This window comes from Stenella coeruleoalba (assembly GCF_951394435.1).
Source record: "Stenella coeruleoalba genome assembly, chromosome: 2".
In the NCBI taxonomy this organism is placed as follows: domain Eukaryota; kingdom Metazoa; phylum Chordata; class Mammalia; order Artiodactyla; family Delphinidae; genus Stenella; species Stenella coeruleoalba.
Genome location: NC_137147.1, coordinates 165,038,433 through 165,056,652, shown reverse-complemented (window position 1 = coordinate 165,056,652; position 18,220 = coordinate 165,038,433). Strand labels below are relative to the sequence as shown.

General features: G+C 43.1%; 1 protein-coding gene across 17 annotated transcripts in view; it reads right to left on the bottom strand.

Moving 5' to 3' along the window:
- Positions 1–18,220, bottom strand: part of PARD3 (par-3 family cell polarity regulator) — a 637,508-nt gene that overhangs the window by 199,537 nt on the left and 419,751 nt on the right. For 14 of the 17 annotated variants that reach the window (XM_079913062.1, XM_079913076.1, XM_079913072.1 and 11 more), the window contains one exon: positions 9,969–10,200. In XM_079913062.1, coding sequence (XP_079769188.1) covers positions 9,969–10,200 — 232 coding nt within the window. Of the gene's footprint in view, positions 1–4,975; positions 5,384–9,968; positions 10,201–18,220 lie in introns of those variants that run through there. The other 3 variants (XM_079913068.1, XM_079913069.1, XM_079913070.1) reach the window with 1 other exon arrangement.

Sequence of the window (18,220 nt, the reverse complement as noted above, 5' to 3'; positions counted from 1 at the left end):
GTTAGTTTGTGTCAGTTCAGTTCAAAGTCTCTGTTCCTTTGTGTGGACAGAGAATGTAAAGTTGTTCCTTTAGTTTCTTTGTTTAAGGACTGGAATTGTAACATAAACCAAAAGATCGTGAGAAACAGAGATGCTGTTTTCAATACAGGTGAAAGATAAGTTATAAACATTACAGACATTGTGGAAGGAGAAACGAAGGAGGTGAGATGTCCTCATCTTGGTCAAGCCACACCTTACACTGGGGTCAGGACCATTCCAGGCCCCCGTGGGGCTGGGAGGGAAAAGCTCCAGAGCGCCACCTAGGGGTGGGGCAGTCTGTAAACTAAACCTGGTGGGAGTGGCCCCCAGAAGGGGGAGGTCAGCCACCAGGTAATTCTCTCTGAGGCAGCTGTTCAGAGAACTGTGGAGAGTAAAACCAAGGTTCTGACTTTTTTTAGGGACAGGATCTTACGCCATCGCCCAGAGCCTGACATTTGAGGCTTAGGAAGACATCCATAGGGTAATGTTAACACTTACTCCTTGTTTGAACCTATAACCCCTCAACCATACTGCCTCCAGACTGAAGGCTGGGGCCTGCCCGACAGGACGACTTAACTTGGAAACTGTATCATCTTTTTTGCAAGTCTGATGGAATAGAAAATCCTTAAATCATTTATGACTACTAAGAGCAGAGAAAACAGTCACTTCCACAACAAACCAAAGAACATGATGTGCTCTAGGAGCATGAAAAGACTTGCTCCCTGGGGACCAGCCCCTCAGCCACAGGCCAACTCAGGAGGTGATTTCATCTCCCAAAGGCGGAAACAAGCAGCCCTGCCCTGGTTCGGTCACTACTCCTAACATGCAAAACCACTCCAGGTAAAATTCCTCACGTGCACTGCCACCACCTACTCTAGCAATTCTATGGATTTTCTTTATCTGTTCACACAACAAACACATTATCTTAGTCTGGGTTTCATCAGAAGCCAATCCTGAGACAAGGGTTCAGGGCCGTGGTCTGACGGAAGCTGAAGAAACTCTGGTCGGGAAGTGGCGATGGGACCCAGGGAAGGAAAGGCAGCCCGGCAGGACGGTTCCCAAGCCTGTTTCCACTGCGGGCAGGGAGGGTGATGCTGTGGGCAAACTCTGGGAGCCGGAGGAGGGACAGCCTCTCCACCAGTAACATGCACAGGGCTCCCCAGGGCTGATAAGCATAGATTCCGATGTCAGTAGATGTGGGGTGGGGCCTGCGATGCTGCATTTCTGCCAGGCTCCCAGGGCCTGCCATGCACTCTCAGGGCTAAGGGCACAGACTTCCACCTCAGCGTTCTAACCCTCAGGCCGTGAGGCCTGGAACGCGCTCACACGGGCTTCCTCGGGTCATCGCTGACGCTGCTCTGAGCAGGCCTCGTTGCAGGCACTGCCAGCAGTTCTGCACTGCGGAGCTGGGGGATCCGGGCTAGCAGGCATCTGGTACATTCCCTGGGCACTGACGATGCACCAGGCAGTCTGCACAGGATGCAGCAGGGAGAAAGGGGTTAACAGTCCCTGACACTGTCGACATTTTATTAAACCAGGTAAGTGGGATGGATCATATGTTAGGGGGTGGTGAGTGCAAAGGAGAAAAAGAATGCCAAGAAGTGGGGCAGGAAGTGTCCCGTGGGAGAGAGAACAGTTTGCGGTGCTGGACAAGCCTCCTGAAAGCTGACACTTGAGTGAAGATGTTAAATGTCCAAGAGGGAACCCGTCCGTGACCGTCTGAGAAAAGATTATTTTGGTAGAGGGATGGGTGAGGTCCAAGGCTGGAGAGGGCCTAGCAGTTCAGGGAAGAGAGGCCGGGGTAGTCGGGGTGAAGTCAGCAGAGCAAAGAGGAGAAAAAATGAGGTCCGAGGGACTGGGGGGAGGGGTAGATCCTGTAGCATCCAATGGGAGACTCAGGATTTCCTCTTTCACTCTGAGAGACCTGGAAGCCAACTGGGGGGTGAGAGGAGGGACGTGACTCTAGCTTCGAAGTTCAGAATATAGAGAAGAGAAGCAAGTGCAGGAGCAGGGAGTGTAGCTGGGAGACTACTGCCCCAATCCAGGAGGGGATGGGGATGCCGCAAAGCATGAGGAATGAAGAGGTGTGTCAAGAACAGATCAAACGGGCCTTTGCTTTTGTACATAACGGATTAAACGCGGGGTATAAGGAAAAATAGGAATCAAGGACTACTGCCAGCTTTTGGATCCAACCAACTGAAAGAACAGAGCTGCCATTACGTGAGAGAGGAAGACGGAGAGGAACAATCCGGAGAAATGCCTGAGCCGTGCACGTTAGGTTTCAGGCGCCTGGGAAGAGGTAGCCTCAGCTGATCTAGAGTTCAAAGAAGCTGCCCGAGCGGGGGATGTGAATTTGGGAGTCATGCGCCAGCAGACTGTCTTTAGAGCCCCGAGGCTCTGTTTCCTAAGAATGCAAACGTTCTGTGTTGCAGAATAGAGGAAAACAGACGGAGACTGAGGCCCGAGCTTGGAGCACTCCAATATCTGGAGGACGGGGCAGGTCCAGAAGTGGCAAAGGAGACAGTGACGGGGTGGGCAGGGAGAAAGGCGACCCCGGCAGGGTGATCTCGGAGAGGAACAGGAATCCACACACCGAAGGGTCCCGCGGACCGAGGAGACGGTGCGAATACAGCAGGAAGACGCAGCAGGAGAGGCCACTGGTGGCCGGATGAAAACAGGCTTTAGGGAGCCAAGGGGGATGAAGGCTTCATTGAAGGGAGTTTAAGAGAGAACAGGAAAATGGAGGCAGCAGATAGAGATTGATCCCAGGGCTTGCTAAAGGAGAAAGGAGGAAATGGGAAAATGAGGGAGTACTTGGAAGGGGAGGTAGGGTAAGACAGACTTTTCTCTAAGGTGGAGGGTAGGACAGAGTAGATGATCCAGGACGGAAAGGCCAGCATCAGGGTGCAGGAGAGAGAAGAAAGAATTGCTGCAGCGACGCCCCGGCCTAAGTAAGAAAGGATCAGACAGCTCTGGGGGACTGGCCTGAGCTTAAGGCATGGGTGGCTCATCCGTCCTAAAAAGAAAAAAAAATGTAAGCAGAAAGGTTAACAGGAGACCATAGGTTATTTCACTATGATAGGAAATCTAACCCAGTTTTACTCTCTTGTTTCTAAACTGGCCATTATTAAACATAGGTCAGAAGAAACCCATCCAACACTCACTTATGTAAGAGGTCACGACCCCAGGGAATTCTTTAAAAGACGGCTGGAAAGGATCAAACAGTTACTTTTATATAATACTTTGTGGCTTGACAAAAATCCATTTAGGAATAACATGTACTTGATCCACGATATTTAATGTAAAAGATAGAGAGAGTCTCTAAGGGTAACAAAAAACATTCAGAAAGAATATTTCCAATCTATGCTGTGGTAGATGTCATTAGCCAAGCCTGTCTTCTAGTGCAGTTTTCAACAGTGTGTGGTATTTATTTACACTGCTAGTAAGGAGTGAACAGTCACTAGCCTTCAATTTTCACATCAACTGCAGAAAAAAGATGCCATCTTCTACACAGTCTGGTATTGAAATTGACTTAGCGTCTCAGAACTGTCAAAAATTTCTTTTACGTAAAGGCTTGCTTTACAGAGACTATAAAGTAGGTGTCATCCGTGACACTTGCATTCTGTATTCAGGCTGCGGGTCTCTGGAAAAGCAGCGTTAAAGAACATCAGAAAAGGTCTTAGAAAGGCCCGGCTGTCACGCTGGGCGCCCCTCGGCTCCCTCTGCAGTCAGTTTCCATGCCGGAGATGTCAGAGGCTCTCTGCTTCAGCTAGAAGAGTCCTCGCCAAGGATGCCATCAGCTGCCCCAGGGCTCATCTTTGCTAAGAGGTCAGTCTGGCGCTTACTTTCCTCTGTTCAAAATGGGAACCTGTTTCCTTTCAAATTAAAAGAAGCATATACTAAGTAACGGATTTACAGACTCAGAACTTATTCCAAGGAAACCTCCCAGTAGGTGTACTTATATAAAGGACCGGTTCTCTGTCCAGGTGACAAACAAGGAAATAATAATACGCAAAACCGTTCTCTTCCAGCTCCTTCTTTCCCGTGACAAAGTACTGCTCTTGTGTTTCATTAAGCAGGCCTAATTTTTCTCCACATTTATTTTAACTGCGTCCCCTGAATCACCAGCAGGCTGCACTGGATGTCATCCAATTCTGCCAACAAGAAACCGGTCACATTAATCCACAGGGCAGTTGGGCCCGAGGCAAAAACCCACACGTCCTGCTATTTCTGATGTGAGCAAATTGACACTGTTCTGTGTGCTTCCTTCCGGCAGCACCGGAGGGTTCGCTCAGCCGGGGAGGGGGCGAGGGTCGGGCTGCCAACTGCTACCAGGTCAGAGCGGAGGTGAATTCTTCTCACAGGCTCCCATCCCAGTACCGTACGTAATACCACTTATGACATGGCTTTCCTCTTCATCATCACATTTCTCTTTGAGAGGGATGCAATTCTACCATTCTCAGGAGACAGAGCTAACTCTACAGTTTCTCTGAAATCCCAGGGGGCCATGAAGCATGAGGGGTTTGTGGATGAAGGCTTTGCTCTAAAGGAAGGACGGTCTGAGATCCACCTGCACGAGCTTTCACACCTGTGATGACAACACCTGGCAGCTCTTGCCAGGAACGTTTTTATAAAAGAGTGTGCACTCTCACTCCCTGGGGTCCCAGCAACCTCAGGGTCATTATTTGCCAACGTCTCTCTACTTTTTCACCCTGGAAGAACTTGCTGGTTCAGCCATCCCTGAGCAAAGATATCTATTTTCTCAGCCCCCCACCCCATTTTTTTGTCTAAACTGTGTAACCCATCAAGGGAAGAACCTTTGCCAAAAAGTCCTTTTCACACTGGCCCATTGGTCCATGGATGGATGGGTGACTATCCCAACCCACACACCTCATCGCCCGCAGACGGTTCCCCTACCTGCCTGTGTCCCCAGCTGCCATGTCGCACAACAAAACCAACCCGGTACATTGCGCACTCTCAAAGCACCCATCCTCACTCCCGATGGGTGTGGGCGGGTGAGTTCTGAATACACCAGCAGTGAGAACTCTGGTTTTCCACTATGAAAACGGGCCAAGAAAAGAGAGGAAAAAACACTTCTCTGCCTTGTCAAGCAGTAAACCCCCAAGCTTGACATCAAGAAAAGAAAGTCCCAGAGCGATTATCGTGGGTGTTACGAAACCATCAAAACTGCTGATGTCGTAAACAAAATCTGTCAACAGCCACTAAGAATTCATTGAAAGTAAATTTATTGTTTGTTTTAAAAAAAAAAACAAAAACAAAAAACAGAACTGTGCAATATGTGCTTCTCAAGACATTTGGACTCTCGTTTGTTGCTCATCTCTTCTCGGGCTTCAGTTTGGCCAGGCTAAACGAGAAACACGGTACAGACACACGGTTAGTGAGCACAGGTAAGGGAGGCAACCGAGACGCGTGTTTGTTATTCTCTCAAAAGCCTACAAGGTGCGAGCCAAACTATGACATCGAGTTTTAAAATCTGATCGTGTTCGCTGCGTTCTGAAGACGATTATATTCTAAAAAGGGAAAGACAGCCGTATATCTGACTTCAACCAAACAAGCTTTCAAACTAAATTATCCTTTTCCTCGTACAGAACTGAATAAAACCATGCTGTAGGGACCCAGGGAATCATTTTCAAGGTAACTGGAGGATTCAGTTTTAATGGTAACAGTGCAACATGGCTTTTGCTTTAGTGGTCCAGGGGGTGGCAGGCCCTCGGCCATCATGTGTCACAGCACCACACAAAGCACCTGAGGCGTGAGTGGGGTCACGTCCAGGAACCTTCCGTTTCAGAGGGCAGGCAATTCCATGACATTCAAAAGAAAACGATTCTAATTTTTCAGGCAAAGTAGCATCGAATTACACTTATTCAAGGGCTGATAAAAGGGGAATACATAATTTTAAATGCTTACTGTCTGAGAATATTGTCCTAAATAAGAGAGTTTATTACCTTATTGATTATTTCATTTTGGAGATGGAAACTCACACACAAACACGCTGCTTAACAATGCTATTGCCTTCCTTTAAAAACGGATGCATTTCAAACATTAAACAACAGATCTCTCTCCTTCTACGGCACGGACTCAGTTCCCTCTTTGGTGACAATTTCATACAATTGCAGAATTCTCAGAAATATTTTATAGTATTAAATTTGAATAGCCATGCATCCGAGAATCAGACATACACAAAGGCTCCACATTTCAGACCCTCACGCTGCCCTGCACTTTTCACACAGCACGATCACATCAACAAAGTCAAGTTTACCTTTTTAGTAGAGAAACTCAGCCTTCTCAGATCCAAAGCCATTTTAAATCAAGGCAATGGGAGCGCCTTAGGGGCAAAAGAAGATGTAGTACGTACAAGGAGAAATTCATACAAACACGGGACACTTTATATTTGTCATTTGGTTCCTTGTAGATTTAAATTTGTGATTTAAAAACTTGCAATAAGGCAGCTTTTGCACTTCATATACTCCATAATTTATAAACAGAGGAGTGACTCATGTGACTCCCAACATTCTTTCCTAGAGCTGTTTATCAATAATTAAACTGTTTTTGTGACTACCATTCAATGCACGAAGTAGAAAACCATGTCGTCTGTATAGAAAGACGAATAAAAATACCGACTCAGGGTGCCGTGGTTTCCTCTGGTACAGTTTTTGAGATATGGTACATCTATGTGGCCCTCATCAAATGTAAACAAAATCACAGACAACTTACAGGCGTGGGAATAGAGTGTGTGTGTTTTGAGGTCAAGGGGAGAGAGATGGTGGGCAGCAGAGCCTGCGAGCCTGTTTTTTGAAGGAAACCATATTATTATTCCCTCAAAAGACTAAAGGGGAAAAGCTCACATGCCTCAAAAGCTAGACTCCCAACATCTAATGCCCCTTACCCTTACCTTCTTCTTTCTGTTATAACTGAACCAGAAAACAGAAACAAATCATAGCAACACCCCCCAACACACACACACACACACACACACACACACACACACACACACACACACACCCCTGCTTTGTACTTCGGGCCTACGTTGGGCAGCTATACTTGAATCTTCTTACAAAGTGCTCTAAGAAATTATATGCACATACACGTTTTGATTAAGGTATTTTAAAGCAACACTGCTAAGGGAATCACATCCTATTCTCCTCAGAAGAACAAAGAGGAAGGAAGAGACTAATTTTTAAATCTTACCATATTCCCCTCTGTTAATTTAAAAAAAAAAAAAGGGAACATAAAAGAATCAACCTGCAAGTCTATTAGTCTCAAATAATTAGATCCAGTAGGTATGGAAGGTGGTAAAAAAGGTTTTGAAAAGTCTAACAATGCTTTAAGAGTCTTCTCAAATACTAAGGACATTTCATAATGCTGTGAAGGAGTTAGAGGCAATAGACAACCAAACAAAAAGCTTCTGTTAGTCTAATAAAGGATTCTCGACTTCTTTTCAAGGAGGAATACTCGCAAGCTTCAACCATTTCCCAAAGGGAAACCAGAGAGAAGATGGCCACATTCAAGGCAAGTAGACAAGATACTGCAACCTGTTAGGATATCTCTGCATTCTCCATGTGGTGGTATGTGGCTCTCCTGGAAGAAAAAGCCCTGTTTTGTGGAATTCATACACTTTCTGGGGTATAAGTACCCCCAACACGGCTGATTTTAAGCTACCAGCGTGTGGTATCAGCGCCGTGCCAATACAGTGAGCGCAAATAACCTCAAAAGCAGAGATCATAAGGAAATGTAATAAAATAATTAGGAAGTGATGAGTTTTGAGTTTTGAATTACCTTTGATTTTTATAGAACTTATCTAATTTTTAACAATGGCTGTGTTTAACAATCAATTGGCAAAATTTCTAGAAACTGAACAATTGACCCTCACGAGCCAACACGGGCTGACTCCAGCAAATTGGTCCCAGAAAAGTGTGGACACCCATGATTTTCTCAGTAGCCATTCCTAAACACTGGGAGACGGCGAGCTCAGTTTTTAGAAAATACCTTCAGCCCCTGCACTTAAACACAGAAGTTGATTTTTAAGAATACTCAGGCCTTTGAAGTTACAAATGGGTCAACTTCTTTATCACAAAGCTGGCTTTCACTACGTGTTAGAGGTATAATCTGTAGAATTTGATCTAGAGAAAACATCGTACAGTGTTTTACAGAACTTTTAGTAAAATCGGGGCTGGGTTGGGTTGCATTCAGGGTCCCTTTGAAACAATATATATTTCCCCGTGGTCCCCACACTCACCACTCCTCTGGCCCCAAAAAGAAAACTCTAACATAAAGCCTCTCTTACTCTGGAGTCCCAAGCTACAGAAAAAATAATGTATAATTAAAATAATGTATAATTTCTAAAATAATTATAAACAACCTAGAAGTTTGCTTACTTTTTTATTCAATAAGAACAGAGCACTGAACCCATCAGATAAATGTTGGCCGATGAAGGAAACCTACAAGCCATTAGCCTTCAGGAAGACTTCACTGGCGGGGTGGTGGGGGGGGGCACCTGGAAGTGAGACTGGGCTCCGGGCGGGATGTGTATATCCTAGGGGAGGTTTCCTCTTACTGCATATTCTCTGATTTAAAGAAAACAGGGGTGCAAATTCCCTCAATGTTAATTGATAGACAACAGCTTTATTTCTGTGCATTATGTAGGTGCCTGATTCCCAGCTGTCAGTTTGCATATATAGAGTGAGAAGCCCTCTGCCTAACACAGAAACTGAAATAAAGTGGCAGTTAGCTCAGTTCCATCCGTAAGTGTTCCTGGACACGGAATATAATGATGAAAGATGATCTGACTGCAAATGCATTCAGGAGGAGCGGTATATAAACAAGAAAGACTCTGGTGTGAAAGGATGCAAATTCCAGTGTTCTGAAGCACGGAATATGGCAATGCGACCGTATTTAAGTTAAAGCTGATACTGCCAACGGGCCGGGCTCTGTGTGATCTGTGTCTGTAGTTTACTTATTCCATGCACTTGACTTAGCCAGACATCCACAGGACACATCTGGTATGTGTGTAGCCTGCAGGCTGGGCCTGAGTCCTCGCTTCACGGCCTTGACTTATCTATAACTCCCTGAGTTATTGAGGTCAACCTCAGGACCATAAATCAGGAAATTCTATGAAAATAAAAACTCCTGTTCACATTTTGCAATTAATAAAAAGCTAAAAGGAAGGGATTCATAATGCAGGATAACTACTTTTTGAAGAGTCAAGGGGCTATGCCATCTGTTTTCAATTTTAAACCATCATCTTGATATGTTTAGGGGTTTAATTTATGGAACAATCAAGCAATCTTTATATTTAACATTAAATACCTGAATATTATAAATCACCTCCAATGAACGTTTATGGGAGAGTTTCAGAGCAACTTCTGAACGACTTGTCACTTTTACTGTGCAGCCACGATTTGTAAAAAAATGATATGCTAAGTAATCCTAGAGTATAATTTAGGGGCACAAAAACAACTGTCAGGAAACAGCCAGAGACTGCATTTAATGAAATCTTTACCGACTGAAGTAATAAGTATTACATTAATCAACACAGCTTAATTGAAGCTCTATTTGTAACATTTTTTTTATTAGACTTGTTATTAATGAACCTTTATATGCTACCACTAACTTGGGCTCGATGTTCAACTTCAACAATGAACAATTGTTCACACGCACAAAAGAACAAACACGGCTGTGAGGGCCCTTTGTCTCTGGCCCTCCTTCCTCTCCACAGTTATTTACATGGTTGGCAAGATAGCATCTTTCAGGCTCTTTAAAAGGGTCTGAGATAGTTCAAGTGCAATCCTTAAGAAAGTAAAAACACAGCAGCGAAGCCTGGGAACTAGAGAAGAATCTCCACTGACCTCAAAGACAAGGTCGTCAAAGCTGTGCTTGCCCTGGGCTGGCACTCACACGGGGGCCGGCTGGCCCTGGCTGGCAGCACCTACCTGAACATGTCTCCCAGGCCCCTCAGCTTCCCCTTCTTGGCTTTCATCTTCTCCTTCTCCTTGTCTCTGTCCTTCTTCTTCTCTTTCCCCATTTTCTCCTTCCTCCGATCGGTCTTCTCGCCTCTCTCTTGGTTTCCATTCATCTGTCTCTCCAGAGAGTGGGAAGGCTGGTCGCTGGCTGTGGAGACAGACTCTCTCCCTGATCTTGAACTTTCTTCCGTGTCTTCTTCCACTTGGAAGGAAACAAACACACAGAAAAGATAAGGAACACAGGGAACCAAAGGGACAAAAATAAGGAGGCTGAAGTCGTGTGAGGGTTTTCTTTCCCACATTTCCAACTAGGCCTGCCAGGATGTTTACTTCTGAGTAGAATTAGAATGAACGCGTGAATGAGAATGAACGCGTGGTGTGGCTGATTACTATGCACGTGTGTACTCCTGCGTGAAGATGATGGGCCAACGGTAAGAGAGTAACGGTAATAGTAATAGTAACAGTAACCGTAATCTGGCTCCTGGGCCGGATGGACTCTCTCGCGTTGATGTAGAGCCTGTACTGCTGGGGGGATAAGCAAGCCCTCGTCACACAGCCAAGCCCAAGGGTCCTGTGTACCACACTGGCGGAATGAAGACGAGCAGCCCCTCGCCAAGAGCTTCCTTTCCTCTTGGGTGAGGGTGGTGTAGCCCCACCCCAGCCGCTGACGACTTTGTTCAATTGCACCACTCCCTCGTGAGCACACCAGTGTCAGCACAGGACTCCTTTCCTCAGCCTCCCAAATACGTATGACCCTTTGTGATTTCTGCGTAGAGAAAACTGGATCTTCACAGCCTTATTTCTCCTTATATTGTCATTCAAAGGCCAACGTCATAAGCCAACGCTCCTGAATGTTCTAATCCAAAATAATTTGGCATGTCGGTCGACACAATGGCAGGTGAACAGAGGCGGATGGAGACACGAAGGCATAAATCCACAGCCTCACACTCCTTTGAACTTTGCAGATAAAAGCTCTGCTTAGTGATAACGACGTTCCATCCTTTGAAGCAACACTTAGTAAGCATGTGGTCCAAGGGCATAGCCCCAACCTTTTGCATTTGAAAGAATGACAAGTAACTAGAGTAGGTTTCTACCTACAAAAGAACTTTAGGAATTTCTATATTAAGAAGCGATAGATACACACATCAACAGCCATTCTCATAAACCTTCTTCCAGATTAGCTGCCTCAGCTGTTCTTACAAATATATCGATAATAAGAATTATTGGGGTTCCAGATTACCCCTTGAAATCTGAGGTCATTTTCCCCCTGCATCAACAAATAAAGTATGAATCAGTGTTTTTCCGCTTCTTCTAACAGAGAAATATATAAGACAGTTAGAAATCTTTCACAAAGAACTGACCACTAGATCAAATTAATATATCTTCAAATGAAATTCAGTCTTGCCTCTCCACCAGCACTTGAGTTAGCAACACACAAAATCAAGAGTATAAGAAGACCAGTTAAAACAATACTAGTATCAATTTATTTGCAAAACAGAAACAGACTCACAGACTTGGAAAACAAACTTATGGTTACCCAGGGGGAAAGGCAAGGGGAGGGATAAATCAGGCATTTGGGATTAACATACACATACTACTATATATAAAACAGATAATCAGGGGTTCCCTGGTGGCGCAGTGGTTAAGAATTTGCCTGCCAATGCAAGGGACACAGGTTCGAGCCCTGGCCCGGGAAGATCCCACATGCGTGGAGCAGTGAAGCCCGTGCACCACAACTACTGAGCCTGCGCTCTAGAGCCCACGTGCCACAACTACTGAAGCCCACGCGCCTAGAGCCCGTGCTCCACAACAAGAGAAGCCAGCGCAATGAGAAGCCCGCGCACCGCAACCAAGAGTAGCCCCCGTTTGCCGCAACTAGAGAAAGCCCGCACACAGCAACGAAGACCCAACACAGCCAAAAATAAATAAATTTATAAAATAAAATAAAATAAAATAAAAATAAAAGATAATCAACAGGGAACAAGGAACTCTGCTCAATACTCTGTAATAGCCTACATGGGAAAAGAATCTAAAAAAGAATGGATATAATGTATATGTATAACTGAATCAACTTGCCATACACCTGAAACTAACACAACATTGTACATCAACTATACTCTAATGTAAAATAAAAATTAAATTAAAAAAACAATCTTACTATCTTTGTTCTGCTATTAAACCCTCACAGATCATAAAAGATGCTATCAAAAGATGGCACAACCATAACCAAGTAATTCAGTTTTTTACAAAGTGCCAATTATTTAACATAATAACAGAAAAAGTGTAGAATTCTTTTGTTTTCACATTTGATTAAAAATACAAGCCAACATATTTCCCATCCCAGCAGGTCATGCCCTGGGTACAGCCAAAGAGTAAAAATACCACTGTGTCTAAATCCGGAAGGTACTTTGGAGGTCATTTAGACCAACCTCTTCCATTTCTTGCTGAGGAAACAGAGATTTGGGGCCAGCACACCGCCAGTGTGGGGCTCGCTCTACTATTTTATTCTGGTACAATTGTACCTCAGCCAGACCTTCATGCATTTCTTTGATCAACTCTGTGATTGCTCAATTCCACGCTTCATACAGCATGGATGTTGGTCATCTATCATCCAGTCACTCCACGGTCTGCCCAGAAGATCATTCCAGCAGCCAGCACTGCATCTCAAGAAACCCACTGTCAATCCTGCAGTCATTCAGCTCCGTGACTTGTAGCTGCTACTGAGGAAATCACTCCAGAAGCTCAATCAAATGTGCACAGGGACTCGAGGACCAGCTCCCAACCACAGAGATGAGCAGGAAGGCTGGCCTCCCTCTGCACTGGGGTATCTAACTGGAAGCCACTCTCCTCTTGCAAGAGACAAGGCAGCTTTTTAAAAAGTTGCTTCTTTCCCTCTCCGTCAGTTCATATGGAAAAGGAATTGTGCGGGTTTGTTAGAGAAAGCCAGTTACAGCTTTCAGATGGGCATTGCTAGTGAAAATCCATAGCCTTACAAATAAATGCTGAGTTAAGGCTGTCATTTTTGTGTGGTGCACAGAGAGCAGGGAAAGACCCCTGGCCCGGGGGGCTTGCTGTGTAGCCTTTTCAAGGGGCGTTCCCCAAGAATGTAAATATAGCTTATGCAGGGTTGGAGCATCTTGTCTGAAAACACCCTTGAACTTGGCTGTGCTCTAACTGATGGTAAACCATGGCTTCCACATTATGGGAAATGGGTGTGGCCTCAACTTTGAGGTAATGGACCAAATCAGGATAAAACACTTCTCAAAAGTTCCCGGGAACTACAAAACCTAGGTGTGTCTATTGGTACGCTCAAGTTAGATAAACGGATGCTGGTGATTATTCTAAAAGTCTCGCAGACAAAACTCCTTTTACCTATCCGTCCATAGTGCTTTGTACAAACTTTTATTATTGCACTTCTCATATGATACGATCACAGGTCCGTTTCCCATTCCCTAAACTTCTAAAATGAGGACTGCTGAGCAGACGGCGGCTGCCCGTAAATGGCTGTTTTAACTGGAAGACTACTGGTGAGCCTGACTCGTGACTTTATCCCAACCAGACAAACTTCTATCCAACCTCTGCACATCACCATCCTCTAGCTTCAGAACAATGTCTACGCTCCTCTAATGAAGCCTGACAACACATGCCACACCCCGGTAACAGTAACCCCAGGTAGGCCACTGTGCTTGGTTAAGCTCTCGTCAGTTTCTGGTAGAGTTTTACGCTATTATTGTCTGGGCTCTACGTATTACCCAGTGGCTTGCCTGGCCCCCTACAATGTCTGAGACTATAAACAAAAAAAAAAACGAGCTCAATACATGTAAAAGACTTCATCTTCCACAGGGACCATTGTCATAAATCATGAATGGGAAGATCAGTAGTGATTCTGCTAGTTTTCTGCCTAATAGTTTTGGGAGAGGCACATGGGACATATGTCTGCTCTTGGCTCCGTCACAGGATAAAGGCAGCGCGTTCACAACGAACTATATGCTGAAGTCACATTTGTTGCCAATTCCTTTCATATTCACAATCATTTCCTGGTGTATGTAAAACAACTTATTTTCTAAACTGGGTGAAACAGAGAAAATTAGTATTAAGTCATTTATTAACTTCAGGTTTTGTAACCTCATTGTATAAAATCAAAACTCCTCGCTCAGTTTCCTGCCCCGAGCAAGTGGACTGTTTTACAATTGTACTTGCACATTTGAGAATTCTTTATGCTTATTCTGAACATTCTGATTTAGATAATACACTATCACACAAACTCTTCTGGGGGTGTACTCATGTAACGAACCCCTTTGAATGCCAACTAATTAAAAATATTTAGCAATATGTGCCTTCATATGCATAAACAGAAGATGTTCTTTTAGAGTATTGCATTGTGTACGCTTCAAACGCTAAAATTATTTGATAGAGAAAAATAAGAATCTCACTTTACCCCATCCCTATGCAGAATTACTGTGGTTTTTAAAAGCTTAAGTAAATTGGTGACACGTGCTTAATTTTTTTAAAAAAATGTATGTATTCAAGGTCACTGATAGTCACATTTTGTTTTCAGTTTTAAAACCAGTCTTTGTACATTTAATACTAGCTTTATAATAAGGTACATAAAATATTTTTATTCTCTTAAACTACAAAAGATATTCAGATAAACAATTTTTCAAGTAAGAAAAGTACTGGTAATACATCATCCGTAAATGGCATGATTGATTGCGTTCATACAATCAATTACAATGCACGGACTAATCATAAACCTACATTTAGGTAATTGACTATTTTAAATGCTATATAAATTTTACATTTTTTCTCCTTAATTTTGCTCTTTGCAGATTGTTTGCTTTCCTTCTGCAGATAGTCTGCACAAAGAAAGATGATTACCTCCTTCCAAACAAATGGAAATTTCTATTTTTGACTAACATTTCTGCTCTGTGCACTGCATTATCAGCTACTTTCTCGTGTGATTACCTATAAAAACAGATACTTTCAAGTTTCTCTTTTTAAAGAAGGTATAACGTGAAGCTGCTTATTTTTCTTTCAGGCAGCACATTCTATAATTAAGACATACCTAATTACCATGTTTTCAACAGATGCAAATACAGCTCAATTAAAATGCTAGTCCATGCGACAAATTCAGCTACTCAGTTCTGCAAGATATCACGTTAGGACTGGGTCACCAAGAAGTTTGGAAAAGACTGAGCACATACGTGGTAATGATTATGGAGAAAATGACCTTAGGCGTCAACTGAACCTCGAAGTTCTGTAGCTTCTGCCATAAATAAACACTTCGATCTCGTCATCACACACATTTCATTGTCAACAGTTGACTCTAAGCCACATGGTCTTTTTTTTTCCATTGAGAAGCAATACTACTGTTGGGACTGTAATGATCTCCATTGCTTGCTTATCCCAAATCCACTTCTCCGTTTCTTCTTCCTAATGAACTCTGATTGTGTTCAGGAATGCAACCCAGCTTCAAGGGGTGAATTCATTACTAAATTTATACCAACCTATGGGCCCCTGCCCCTGTTGATTTATTAGTCCAATGTCATTAGTCCAAGAATGGCCCCATCACCCCGAATGGACGTATTCCATGCGTGGGGAGATGGCTCACTCCCTTCAGTTGGACGTGATCAGGAAAGCACGAGGCCTCTGAGCCCTGCGGTTACGCTCGGGTTAAGCTGACTTGTGGACAGTGTGGCAGAAGGGTCAGAAGGATGGCGGGGCTTTGATAACACCGTTAGGCTGTGGAGTCAATAATCCTGGAAGCTACCCAACTCTAGAACCAGTTATGTAGGACAATGTATTTCCTCATGGTTTGAGCTGGTCTGACCTGGGTTTTCTACTAAATGCAGCGGAAAGCATCCTAATAGGTACATGATATAAATCAAACTTTAGAGCAGCTGTGGAATAACCACAGTACTATTTATCACAAGTGTAAGATTTAGTGGTTAATGTCACTCTAGGCAGCTTTGACAATTTTACTAGAATTATTTATTCAGACTTGTTACTAGCGTCAAATGAATTGGTACAAACATCCAGAGAAACACAAAACAGAGAAATACAAAATGAAAACGACAGCATTACTTCTTATTTGCCAGTGAGCAAGTACTCTTCTCCGAGGGCATAGCTCAAAGAAGTGTTATTAAATATTTGTTGAGTGGACTGACAAAGAGCCCATCATATGAAAACCATCCTTCACTGTTCCCTGTTTAGAAAGAACTACTCTAGGAATTAGAAAGATCTAATAATAGAAGCACATATTCTTGAGTAATTTCCAATTTACTTTGGAAGACAAAGGATTAAATGTAATAACTGGACACAGGATTACGCAGTCTTCAGAATCTATCAGCTTAAAATTTAAAATGAGTGAGTTGAAAAGTGAGACATTAGTAATTGGAAAATTTCACTAGACTTAGCAAATCCACTGACCACTACCAACGTCTATTGACTAATGTTAGGTAAGATACAATGTACTAAAAATAAATGAGGACTGAACTCCCCAGGCACTGCAAATCCTGCACAGGATTTGAGAACATTTTATTATAAATAAAATAAATAGATATACATATATATTTTTATATATGTATACACATATTATTTTTGTTTCTTAGTTTAGTCGAACATTTGACTTTGGAGAAGGAAGAAAAGACGTAAGAAATGAACAGCTAGTGACACAGATGGTACTGAGTAATAGGATCTGATTTCCTGGACCCTGACTTTTAACATTAGAATGATGAGCTTTTGGCAATGGAAAAACTTAGCTTTTTCAGAACATTTAAAAAAAAACACATACACACACAAAGCTGGCAAGAAGAATGAAGAAGCTTTTATACTAAAATGTGGTGTGGGAGTAACAACTGATATTATGAAGAACAGAGAACGTGACGGTGAAAGGAGAAAAAACCATGAAGGAAGTGGGTGACGTTGATCAGCAGGTTTAGAGAAGGGTTCTCAGCAACTGGAGGAACGTTCAAACAGATGATTCCTAAAACCCACTCTTCTAAAAGTAGATTTATTTCATTAAAAAAAAAAAAAGCCAACCTCTTAGTTTACATTCGGGTAAGGAGTTGAGAGACAAAAACAATAAAACCACACTTCCAAAGAGTTTAAGACTTATTATCAAAAACCATTCTTTACTTCTACTTCACAGTCTAAAGTTTTCTTTAATGCATCCCTCCAAACAAACAGGTAAAATGTTCCTGAAGATCTTGGTAGAATGCCACCTCCACTATCCCCCCTGCCCAGGAGAATGCTGCAGAACAAATACAATGAGGATCACACCCTCCATTTTCCGAACGCTCGCAAATTTGCTTTCAGTGTATAATTGATTTTCACATACAAATGATGGTCCACAACAGACACTGTTTCCTGTGCACAGGGGACAATGTATAAAGAAGTTGAACGCTTTCCTTTCAACAGACCCAATGGACTGGCTACACAATGAAAATGGTAGCACTCATAACGCTGCTGTTGGAATTGCCACTAAGAATTTTATTTTTATCAAGGACTGAAGTGGTGTCAAATGTATATTTTAACAATATACAAAAAAATTACGGTGTCAAGGAAAGAGTGTCCAGGCCACTGCTCTGACTCTTTTAAGTGAAAAAACAAAAACAAAAATAAATAACAACATAAAAATGTGCAAATGTGATGAAACAGTGAATGGAGAGCAGTGCTCTGTTTTGCTATTTACCGAGAAATCAAAACAACTGTCCCCTAAAAGCCAGTGCTCTCAACTCCCATGCCCTACAATCCAAACTGCGAGATCCACAAAATTTCTTAATGTTAAAAAAATATTTTATATTAAAAAGTCTCAGATACATCTATATACAGATTTTTCTTGAGTTACGATGGGGTTACGGCCTGTTAAACCCAACATAAACTGAAAATACCGTAAGTCAAAAATACACTGAATACATCTAACCTGCCGAACATCATAGCTTAGCTTCGCCTACCTTAAATGTGCTCAGAACACTGACATTAGCCTAGTCATCTAACACAGAGTCTAGGTTATAATAAAGTGTTGAATGTCTCATGTAATTTCGTGAATACAGTGCTGAAAGTGGAAACCAGAAAGTTGTCAGCGTATCGGTTGTTTCCACTTGTGATCACGTGGCTGACTGGGAGCTGCGGCTGCTGCCAGTGCCCAGCATCTCCACAGAGGATCTGCATATCTCCTGCCCAGGAAAAGATCCAAGTTCAAAGTTAGATGTACGGTTTCC